Source organism: Neopelma chrysocephalum, unplaced genomic scaffold (assembly GCF_003984885.1).
Source record: "Neopelma chrysocephalum unplaced genomic scaffold, ASM398488v2 Primary Assembly neopelma1_96770, whole genome shotgun sequence".
NCBI lineage: Eukaryota > Metazoa > Chordata > Aves > Passeriformes > Pipridae > Neopelma > Neopelma chrysocephalum.
In genome coordinates this window covers 1,171,871-1,184,068 of record NW_020925414.1, presented here as the reverse complement: position 1 = coordinate 1,184,068, position 12,198 = coordinate 1,171,871, and the positions used below count along the sequence as shown (strand labels likewise).

At 38.4% G+C, this 12,198-nt stretch overlaps 1 protein-coding gene across 7 annotated transcripts in view; it reads left to right on the top strand.

Moving 5' to 3' along the window:
* SLC38A9 (solute carrier family 38 member 9) overlaps positions 1 to 12,198 on the top strand; it is a 46,599-nt gene that overhangs the window by 14,230 nt on the left and 20,171 nt on the right. For 6 of the 7 annotated variants that reach the window (XM_027709350.1, XM_027709349.1, XM_027709353.1 and 3 more), the window contains 8 exons: positions 1,112 to 1,244; positions 1,898 to 2,019; positions 2,168 to 2,231; positions 2,339 to 2,432; positions 3,298 to 3,468; positions 4,345 to 4,404; positions 6,545 to 6,742; positions 9,538 to 9,645. In XM_027709350.1, the coding sequence (XP_027565151.1) occupies positions 1,112 to 1,244; positions 1,898 to 2,019; positions 2,168 to 2,231; positions 2,339 to 2,432; positions 3,298 to 3,468; positions 4,345 to 4,404; positions 6,545 to 6,742; positions 9,538 to 9,645 (950 nt within the window). The remainder of the gene's footprint in view (positions 1 to 1,111; positions 1,245 to 1,897; positions 2,020 to 2,167; positions 2,232 to 2,338; positions 2,433 to 3,297; positions 3,469 to 4,344; positions 4,405 to 6,544; positions 6,743 to 9,537; positions 9,646 to 12,198) is intronic. The other variant, XM_027709355.1, reaches the window with a different exon arrangement.

The following is a 12,198-nucleotide window of genomic DNA, read 5'->3' as shown; positions in this document are numbered from 1 at the left end:
ATAGATTTTGCTTATATTACAGGAGAAATGGCATTGATTTATTTCTGACCTAATTTCTGTCCTTGGTAGTCAGAAACTTGTGGGTCCTGGTTTTGGAGTGGTTCTTGTTTAAGTGATGTAAAATCAACCTGGAAGAAGATCAGAAAGCTGTTGAGATAGTTTTAAAAATTAAAAAACCTGGTAAAAGGAAAAAAAACCCCAACGTACTGGGGCTTAAAGGCCACCATTGTCCTCTCTCTTGTTTGAGAAATTAGCTTGTCAGTGCTAGAAGTGAATGTATACTAGAGCATAGTATACCTATATGGAAGTAAATTATACTTGATTAAAAAAAAAAATCTTTGCAATATCTTGATTTGGTCACATTTATCTGGTAGTGCCCCTTGGATGAAGCTGGATTTATATTGTATTGTAACTTTCACTTTGCTTGCTCAACCTCTGTGAGTGCAGAGAAAAAAAGGGGCATATGGTGTGCCTGCTTTCTCCTTCAGTGTCTGTGACCATGCCTGCAGTCTAACTCAGGTGGGGAAGAGGAAGGGAGACAAATTCCATTCTCTGTTGCATTGGCTTAAAAAAAGTATGGGCACATGGACTTATTTGGGCTTAATTCTTTCCCCATTAAACACAATTCCATACTGTGTTTTTTGGCTAAATTAGTAGTTCCTAACCTTTTTTATAGGTGGTCCTCATTACCACTGCTTGTTCCTCTCTTTGCTTTCTGCTTCTGCATTCTCATGCTTTCTGTTCCTCATCACTATTTCTGGGAACACTGATTATAAGCTCTAATAAGCTTGCCCAAGCTTATTAACATGTATTTCTGGTGTGATTCATTGTTGAGAACTAACAGACTGTATATGAGGTCTGAATTTCGATGTTAGGCTGCCCTGCAGAATCTGAGCAGGAGGCCATTTTAATATGGATGATATAAACTCATGGTTCTTTCATGGGTGGCAGCTTCCCTCATGGCATTGATTTTTTTTTGCATCTGCTTTGTGTCAGTGAATGACAGAATCATCCTGAGTGTTTATGAGCTATTCTGTGAGTTGTATATTAGCTCTTGTATTCTAGGGTTTTAAGGGTTTTCTTTTTTTTTTCTTTTTTTCCCCTCCTTTAGACCATTTCATGTGGAGCCTACAAACATAGTCAGTGTGAACAATGACGTGCAAAGAGTTACTGACAAAGCTTCAGCAATGAATAAGCGGATTCATTACTATAGCAGGCTCACCTCCCCTGCAGACAGGGCATTGGTAAGGCAGGGCCACTTGAACTGGGTGGTCTCTGGCATGTTGGGTCTTCCACAGCCTAGATTTGTATCAGCAGCAGAAATAAAAGGTGGGGAAGAATCGCTCTGCAGCTTGCTTGGAACTAACTAACTAGTAGCTGAGTGAATCACAAGCTGTGATTTACTTCTTGTGCAATGCCTTCACCATTAAAAGAAAACATACAAACAACTTGAATTTTATAGCAGTGATCCAGGCTGCCCAGATGTATGACCTCATTTCTCCCATCTATAAGATTTAAGCAGTGGTGAGCTGTGGTGATTGAACCATTGAACTAGCATGATCCATGCGTAGTGTCTTTCCAGACATTTTGCAGAAGAAAAATGCACATTTCTGCTGTCTAGCTAAAAATCCTATCAACTGTTGGGTTTTTTCCCCTGGGGAGAAAATAAACATAATACAACATTTTATCTGTTTTTTTGGTTTGTTTGTTTTGGCTTGGTTTGGTTTTGGTTTGGGGGGTTTTTTGCTTGTTTGGGTTTGGTTTTTTTGTTGGTTTTTCTTTTTAATAATGTAGTGTCCTGGAAGCATTTTGTGATTTACAATGGTTGACTTGCTGTATTTGGTACAATAGTTACTATGGTGTTACTAATACATCTTATTTTTTATCCATTTGTTAGATTGCTCCTGATCATGTACTCCCAGCTCCTGATGAAATCTATGTCTACAGTCCATTAGGAACTGCTTTTAAAGTTGACACTTGCACAGATGGCTACGGTAAAAACTCCAGTCTAGTGACAATGTATGTTAAGCACCTTGCCATATATTAGCCAGAAAATGCATTATTATTGAATGTTCTATATTGCATGCATAACTATTGTAACTAAGAGGGCAATATGAAATAAGAGGGATTCTTAAATTATTCACTGAGTTTTTTCTTTTCTTCCTAGATTTATGATATGGAATACAATGATGGGTACATCCATATTAAGTATCCCATGGGGAATAAAACAGGTAAACTATGAAAAATGTATGTGTATGAAAACATTTTTGGTAACATGCTTGCTCTTCATTTTTCTGTAGTATATTGATAAATAAGCTGTATTTCTCGCTCTTAACAGGCAGGCTTCACTTCTGGAATTATTCTCATTTTACTCATGGGCATTTTGACTCTTTATTGCTGCTACAGAGTTGTGAAATCACGGCAAATAATACGTAAGAAATCCAAAGCTTTATAATGCAAATATTTCCTTTAGCGTGAAATACAGATATATAATAGATTCTCAGTTTATTTGCGTCTTTACTATATGTTAGACCTGACCTGCAAATAAAAGCTGTGCCTTTCAATGTCTCTCTGTTTTTGTAGTGTGCATCTAAGCTCTGTAAGCTAAATGATTGTCTTCGTTATTAGATGATCATTCAGTTGCTTGGGACCTAAGTGGTATAGCCAAACCCAAATTCTTAAAAAGCAGGATTTCAGGTGTTGACTTACTAAGTGTTTGGACTTAGGAAGAGGCTTCACTTCTCCATAAGCACTGTCTGGTTCTCTACATATATTTCTGATCAAATTACACAGTGGAACAACATAGGCTGTAGCTGCGTCCCCTTGTTCTGTATACCTGTATTACCCTAATATTTGTGTGTATTCTGTGTTGAAAACAATTTATGGACAGTCACCCAACTGACAGCTGCTCTAATTAGAATGTAGTTTTATTCTTACAAACATCTTGCAGCTCTTGTAGTTGGTGCTTTTGTGCATAAACTAACCTCTCACTTGCTCAAATAAAGGCCATTAAGACCTCCAGTTTGTGGCAATGCATTTCAATGGAATTGTTGAGGAACAGTTCTTGGTCAAAGTAGTAGGATGGCCAAGATAACAGTCTCTATTTCAGGCTTCTTTGGTTGAACATTTAATGAATATTATATTTCAAAGTTACCGGCAGTCTTCTTAGTCCTTGAAAGCACTGTGACTGTGTGTCAGAGTATTCTAAAAAAAGAACACAATCTTTCATTAATAGTTCTACTGACTCTAATATAAGATTTTGTTAAAATATGTTCCTGTTTTTGGTATCTTTTTCAGCTTTAATAGATACCTCAAACTGGGAATTCCCAGATGTTTGCAAGTATTACTTTGGATCCTTTGGTCAGTGGTCAAGCCTCTTGTTTTCTATGATATCACTTGTTGGAGCCATGGTTGTTTATTGGGTGCTTATGTCCAACTTTCTGTTCAACACAGGGAAGTTTATATACAGTAAGTATACATTTTTTTGTTAACTTTTACAGCAATCTTGTGGAAAGATCAAGACTTTGCTTTACACTGAAAAAGTCTGTTTTATGTAATCATGATTTTCCTGCTACTGGATATGCAAAATCAAGTCTACATGTGGTGTTGTGGGCACAGTTATGTGTGTTTTCAAAGCCACTTTCTCAGTCTCTCTCTCAAAGTGCGGTTTTAATGAAAGACAAAGTACCATTCATCTCGTTTGCACGTCAATAATGAGGCTTCTTGGTGTAATTCAAACAACCTAAACCTGGTTGCTTGTTTTCACTTTGTCTTTTCACTCCCCCTTTGTTTGCATGGGTGTAACTATTTGAACAGCCATATAATAGGCTAGACTGTTGAAATGATTCAGGTTAATGAAATTAAAAAATCTAGTTTCATTCTAGATTTCAACAAACACACTTTGCTATATATATATATATATTTGCAAGTGTTTGTGAAAAAACAATGATCTGTAGCACAGTGAAAGACCAATGCGTAGTGTGGTATTGCTACAAAACAGAACGATTATTTACACCCTTGTATGTGCACAGACATAGAAGCATTTGTGGGTACAATCAGTTAGGTATCTAGAGTTGTGGGAATGGATGATGGAATTGAGAGCTTTGACAATCTGACTCATACCGTTGAATAGCTGCTAAGAAGAAAGTAGTACAGTGTGGAGCTACTTTAGAACACTTCTAAAATTGTTTTAAAATATCCTCTTGGGGCTGGAGGGAGTGCAAGCTGCTGTATTTCTGATGAAATTTTCAAAAAAATATTTTCTTACTTAATTTTTATCAAGTCAACAGATAAAAACCTAACAGTAGGTTTGGGACATTGATAACAAGATATTCTTCTTTTCAGACTATGTTCATGACATTAATGTAACAGATATTGTTCCCGGCACCAATGGAAGTAACAAAGGTAAGAAGCACTTAATAGTATTGTGTTTCCTGGTTTAGGGTGGGCAAATCATCATGTTTCCATGCCTAACCACATTCCAGTTCTAAAGTACATATTGTAAGTTCTAACTATGTTTTTAAAAAAACTGTAATTTTCTATCTGGCATTTGTACTTCCACAAATAACCACACACTTAAAAAGCTTAATAATTGGAGAGGAAAAAAAAAGAAAAGAAAGTGGGTGTGAGTATAAGTATTAAAAAGCCAATGACAAGTTTGTGTATGCCAGATAACATGCTCCTTAAAAACATGAATGTTAGACTTCTTAACAGTAGTTGCACAATGAGGAATTGCCTTAAGGAATTTTAACTTTCACACCCTGAAGTTGAGGCACCTCAACTGTTTACTGTTTAAAATCTTGTATGGGGCAGCTTTGCTACTCACTAGTTCTGCACCAAGACTCTTTTTTTAAAAACTTATGTAAGAACAGCTCTTATGATGCTGAATGCGAAAAAAGAAACAAATGTCACGTTACTTGAGCCTCTGCTTGTGTTTTTTGGAGAGTCTGACATTTGCACAACTAAGAGAAGAAACTGGAGTCAGGTATGAACATAGGCCTGTTGAGAGTTCTTAAGTAGGCAGAACAATGTAGAATGAAGGCAGGAGCAAGGCAGGCATTGTTAACCCATGATCTTTTTGCCTGTGTATAGTGACTGAATTTGTAATACTTTGTTAAGAAGCAGAAAGGTTTCTCCATCTTGAGTGCATAAGAAATGAGGAAACATCCTAACTAGCTGGGCAGCTGTGTGTCACAAAAGCTACAGCTGGGTTTCTGGAGAGCAGATGATAGAGTCAGGCAAAGGAGTTGAAGAATAATTCTGAAAAACGGTTGATTTGCATTTGCGCTAGTGTTGAATCTTGCTTCTCCAACAGTCCTTACCAGCATGACACCAGTAACTGCTGCAGTGCTTTTTTTCTTGTGCTCCCTCCTGCTTCTGCTGTTCTCTCCCATTCTTATGTAGCAGGGGGGTGTAACTTGGAGGCAGAGTAGACAACAATATTCCACACTGTCCTCCACCAAATAAAAGATCTAAAGCATCTGCTTCACAAAATTAAGGGCTGCCAGATGTTCAAGTGGCTCTTGACAGGACATTCAGGGCTACCAAGGAGATCAGTAAGAACAAAAGCATTTTTCAAGGTCTGAAAAACAATCCTCTGTTAAGCATGAAATTTGCCAGAACACTTTTTACACCTTTGCCTTTTTAACAGAACAAGAGTGCAGCCAATGTAGGAGGGTGGCTATTGACTATTGTGGGATGCCAAGATTTAAAATAAGACATTATGAGAACAATATGACAGGTTTATATTTCAACACATAGCTTCATAGTTGTGTTAGAAAAATCAAATGAACATGTTTTTATCAAGGGATCTTTTTGTTTTGTTGGTTTTGTTGCAGTCACTTGTTCAGGTGCTGCCATTGATCAGCCACCATGTAACAGGAGTGTGACGTTGCCTTTTAGCAGTGATACGGGAGCATATCTTAAATTTCTTCTTTTATGTACAAGTGATGTACTTGGCCCTGGCACAGCACCAAGATGACAAGAGCTTTTTGGTTTAATGTATGAGTTTTAGACGTGCCAGTTGCTTTATTTCCATCCTTAGTTTATGTGTTTCTAGAGCAATGTGCAGTAATTCAAGATCCTCTGTACACAAAAGTACTTGCATCTTGGTTCCTATGATCTTACTGAAGTGTTCAGGGACAGATTAGGATGTTAAATTTGCAGCCAGATGCAGAGGTACATTGCTAGGATTTGATCAAACAAGTGCACCTAGGCACTTAACACACCTAGTTATAGGTATGTGACCTTGAAAGCTGATCCTGTCCCACAACTTGGGCTTCAGACAGATTGTTGTCTTTGTTGTGCTCAGCTGGAAGAACTGTAGCACTGTCAGATTAGTGTGCAAGGTGCCTAGCAGTGGAATCTTAGCAATGAACTCCTGATTAAAAAAAACAAATAGAAGTTAGGAACTGAGATGTCGAACATTACTTTTGAGCAGTACTCAATAGTTAAAACACACCAGAAATCACAGGTCTTGGCTGTGAATATTCTGTGCAAGTAAAACTCTTTTAATGTGAGAATATTTTTCTTTCCTTTCTTCCAGTCATTTGTCCAAGTGCTGCTAGCGGTCACCTGCCACAGAACAGGGGTGTGGTGTTCTCTGCTGACAACATTACGGGTTTTACACTGTTTGAGAAGTGGTGGAACAAATCACAAACAGTACCATTTTACCTGATTGCTGTTCTTCTACCCATGCTAAATCTGAAGTCTCCGTCCTTCTTTGCGAAGTTTAATGTCTTAGGTAGGTAACAAATACTATGAAAGCGTTAGTTCATTGTTACTAAAATGTATAGAAGACAGTGAAAGCTACTCCATTGAGTAGAATTGTAGTTTCTTTTAAGTTAGAAAAGACCTCTAAGGTCATCGAGTTCAACCATTAACCCAGCACTGCCAAGTCCACAATTAAATCATGTCCGTAAGTGCCACATCTACACATCTTTTAAATACCTGCAAGGATGGTGACTCAGCTGCTTCCCTGGACAGCCTGTTTCAATGCTTGACAATGCTTTCCGAGAAGAAAGTTTTCCTAATATCCAGTCTAAACCTTCCTTGGCACAACTTGAGGCCATTTCCTCTTGTCCTATTGCTTGTTTCTTGGGAGGAGAAACAGACCCCCACTTGGCTACAACCTCCTTTCAGGAAGTTTTATAGAGGGATGAGGTTTCCCCTGAGCCTTCAGGCTAAACAACCCCAGCTCCCTCAGCCACTCCTCATAGGACTTATGCTCCAGACCCTTCACCAGCTTTGTTTCTCTTTCCTGAACACTCTCCAGCACCACAATGTCCTGCTTGTCTTGAGGGGTCCAAAACTGACAGTATTCATGTCACAGATGCAGCCTCACCAGCGCCCAGTACAGGGGGACAATCACTGCCCCAGTCCTGCTGACCACACTATGGCTGATACAGGCCAGGATGGCATTGGCCTTTTTGGCCACCTGGACATGCTGCTGGATCATGTTCAGTCGCTGTCAACCAGCACCCCCAGGTGTCAGTTTCCACTGGGCAGCTTTCCAGCCACCCTTCCAATATTTTGCTTACAGCCAGTGTTATGCCTCAAAGGGGGTTGTTGGTTTATTAATCCCGTAGGCTTTCTGTGCTGCTTTGCTTGAATTTTACAGTTAATAGGGAGTTAATTTTTTTTCCCTTTGCTTGCTTGATAATACTGTAAAACAAGTTCCAGTACATCTACAACTGATTTTCCCAAATGGTGGTACTATGCATCATTTGATACATACTACTTGGGTATAATCAGGCATACCCTTCCTTGCCTGGTAAACTTTTAAAACAGGCAGTTACTTCCAAAGATTAATTGCGTCTGACCTGAAGGAATATGCTGCCAATCAACTGATTAATTAATCACAACATCATTCAGTCAATGTGACCTGCTTCTGTGCTTTGTCCCAGACCCCAATTCAGTGGGCTGTTTTGTGCTACAGGGGCAGAAATTGTGACTTTTTCCTTCCATGTCTTGAGATAGAAGACCAAGGGGGGTGGGGTTGGTAAAGAAGATAAAGCACATGGATGATGGGTGGAGTTGGTCACAATTTATGGAGTATCAGGGGTCTGAGAGCATAGCATTGAAGCCCACAGTGAAGCGAAGGGAAAAAATAGATGGAGGTCAGAGAACAGGTTGAAAAAGTTGGAGATGTATTGTAAAGTAGGTAGAGGACAGAGATTTGAAGGTCTTGGTTGGCCTCTGTTCCATTGTGACAGTTTATTGGAGCTTGAATCTGCTGCTGTTGGAACCGCTGTGTAAATACCACACAGGAATTTGGGTACTTGATAGTGTTCCTGTGCAAAAAGGAAGGTTTTTGTGTAGATAGGTATGGCATAAGGAATAAAACCCTGAATATTAATTACTCATCGTTTCGATAGATTATTATGTAATTCAGAAGCTGTTCAAAGTTGCCTTAATTTTTGTAAACTTTGACATTTATAGGACAAGAAGAAACAGAAGGCAGTTTTTGAAATGTTGGCAGTAATCTTAGTAGAGATCTTTCACTTACCTTTATACCCATGGAAACCTAACTCACTAGGAATCTACAGAACATTTTAGCTCATCTTTAAGTGCAGAACCTTTTATCTTCCTAATGTCTTGATTATGCTGTCAGTTGTAATCAAATGATAATTTCTTCAGTTATTTTTAACCTGGCAGATATTGCTAGAATGAAATTATGTTTTTTTTAATCTATATTCTAAACCGTAAAAGTGCTAATTTTTTGTTTTTATGTAATTATAGCCTGTTCTCTGTTCACTAGAAGTATTATTGGCCAGGAGGTGAATTGCAGTAGCCTTAATTATTGTTGCTCATTTTCCTTCAATTTTTGAGTAGTTACTATTCTGTCCTTATCTCTTTCAAGTCCCCTGAGCTAAGATCTTATGCTCTCCATCCCACATGAATACACAGCAAGGCATTTATATCCATCTGTGATCTTATTTGTAGTGCTGTAGCTGTGCAGAGTACTGCTGGATGCCTCTGAATCCATGAGTTGGAATGCAAATCCAATGTTGTGATCAAGGTCATCCAAGGTTATGATTAAGACAAGGCTTTAATTTGTAGCGATCAAATATCATTATCAGCTTTAGCTCCCAGTGTATAGTTCACAATGGTAGTAAATGTGTTTATTTCATTGGGCTGTTTGGTTCAAAAAGTCAGTGACTAAATGAACATTGTAATACTGTTACCAGTGTTGTCTCAGAATAAAATCCTGACAGCTGAAGCTGGAACTGATCTGTTAGTGCCTAGAGACTTTTCTACCTGCCCAGCAACAGGGATTACAGGGTACTTCTTCCACTGTCACTAGTGCAGAGCCTGGAGAACATTAAACTTGCTGAAAGCTTGTATTGGGTGCATTATTTTTTCTCTCTGACCTATTAAAGAAGTAAGGCAAAAATTTAAACCTAGCCTGCCATTAAGAATGAATACCAACCTCAACTGTTTAGGCTATTTATAACTAGTTGGATGGAGAAGACATAAAACCCTGCATAAATATTTCCTACTACATTATGGTGTTTGTTTGGCTCTTGTTTTTTCCAGGTACAGTTTCAGTTGTCTACCTAGTTTTTCTGGTTACAATAAAGGCTGCTCATCTGGGAATACACTTAGAATTCAACTGGTTTACAGAGAATGAATTTTTTGTACCAGGTAAGATAGTTAAAATGCAGTAATGAAGCATATATATTCCTCATTCACCTTTTAACACCTCTGTGACATAAATAAATTGAGGAAATGCTGTCTGATGTTGCATGTAGAGGAAGAATGCCTTGCAATAAAGCAACAAGGAATCTCTTTCCCAAGTGATATTCCTTAACTATGAGACAGTATCAACAGTAGAGGAGGAGTGCCTGTCAGAGGAATCTCCAGCATATATCATGTGACAGGGAGCTTGCCATAGTCCTGTTTCAGCTATAGTATTCTATGTTCTTGCACCAATTTCAGATCATGCCTGTTTCAGTAGCAATTAAAAATGACAAACTGTAGATAGACTGGCTGAAAAAGGTGCTTTAAGTTCCTCACACACTGTCTTGCTTAAATGAAATAGCTCATTCACTGTAATTTGCAAGTACAGTTTTCCTGTACTTCCCAATCTGTCTCAAGTTTTAGGCCATAATCTTAGCTCTTCTCTTTCAAACACCCATTAGCTCTCCATTATGTTTTTCTGGAGTGTTGTTTGTTGGCTGTTTGATCCCTCCAGGTTACCATTCAGAATTACTCTGTGAGATGTCACAGTCACAAACAAGTGCCATTTAGTATTGCATGAACAGATAGTCTAAAAAGATTAGTTTCTTGTTTTAAGAGGTCTGGAATAAGAGATCTGGGATTTGGTCTTAGTTGGCTTTTCCCCATTCCTTATAGTAGGCAAAATTGTATGATCAGTTAGCTCTAGGGAGCTGTGTCCTGGACTGTTGAATATGATCACTCCTTCTGTCCTTAGAAACAGCAGTATTTTGTCCTTCTTTAGAAGTTACTTATTTACTTAAGAGGAGATATACACCTTCTTAGGGTTTCTGTTGTGGGTTTGCACATTTTTAGTTTCACATTCACAGTAAACATTGTACTAAGGCTTAGACATGGGTTGCAAACTATTGCTAGGTCCTATAAGGTAGACTTGGAGAAAACAAGGATAACGTTAAAACATTCAGATGGGTTTTGAGTTACTGTAACAAGATAGAAATCGAAAAAAGGAACATCAGAGTTGTTCCTGATTTCTAATGGAGTCTGTTCTAATTAGTGGAATTATAGTAACAAGTCAGTGAGTAAAATACAGATAGTTGAGTAAAGTTAAAAGTGATGTGAAATTCAACTGATTTAAGTGTTTGCAGATCACAGTTGCAGTGTTCTTGCACCTACTTACTCTTTGTCTTCCCCTACCACTCTGTTTGGGTTGATTCAGCTCTCTAGTTAAAATGAAATTGCCTGGCACAAAAATAAGTAGAATAAGCAACTACTGTATTCCATGTATGCTTGGCAAAAGAGAACTGCTTAAAAAAATTAGTATTCCACTTCTCCACCCTCCAGCCCTTAGTTGTCATCAAATCTGTTTGTTCATTTTTCTGTGACTGTTGAAGGTCATTCCTTCTTCGTCTCAGCCAGGAATTCAGAACTCTATTTCAACATCTGAATGCCAAAAAACAAGTGAAAGGCTATGTAAAACAGTTTCTTTAGCTTGGTCACATCACCAGGGGAAAAAAATTATTCTCCTTTCCATCTGAGTCTTCAAAGCTAGGCAGTTTTTGTGAGTATGACTGTGTACAAGAACAAAACAGGTGCTTTGAGGATGAACTGGATTATCTCCATAATTACTTGAGAATCCCCTTGTCTACTGCAGCGTAAGTACAAACTTAAAGATAGATGTACATAGTTCTGAAACAGTGCTATTTATGCTATCCGTCTTCCTCCCATCACTGCATTTATTTTTAACAAGATGCTTTTGTCTCCAGTGTAAAAATTTGGTTTTCAAAGCACTGCATGATTAGCATCTGTGTTAATGACTTGATTTGTTTTGTATGGCATTATTCTTAGTGCTGTCAGTAGAATTGATACTTGAGCATGTGTTGCACAGTAGATAGACCGCAATGTTTAGTCTTGCACCATTGTGAGCATGGAATCATGTTTTGAACCTGAACTGCCCCAGTAGACAGTCTTCAAATGCTCACGTGGCCTTGTATCTATGGACTCTTCCTGAGAGTGCAGGAGACAATATGCCCAGGCTGTGGTTCACTAGCAAAGCCACATAAACCAGAAATCAGTCTAAGAAAGAAATCAGGTTTTAAGCCTCTTGAAGTTCATATCCAAGATCTGTTAAGCAGTACTAGTGTACAATGAGTTACAGCATGACACGTGTGCCACAGGTCTACTGAGAAGTACAGCACCCAGTAGTTTGACTATTTTGGCAATGTGACTAGTACTGCTAGGAGATAAACAAAGCATGTAGCTAATGCATACAAATCCAGATACTACTGATTGGTGTAGTGATGGGGAAATGCAGTGCTGAAAGAGCTTCTGAGTCTGTCAGTTTGCTTTTTATTATTGAGATTAAAGTAGTGGATGGAAAACAACCCAGAAGTCACTTGCAATTAGTTCTATCAGTAGCGCGTCATGCTAGTTGGGTAGTGAAGATACAGTGAATCCAGCCCTAGGGAAAGCATATTCTTTCAGCTTGGATGAGCCCTCCATTAGTTGCCTGGGGTGTGTTTA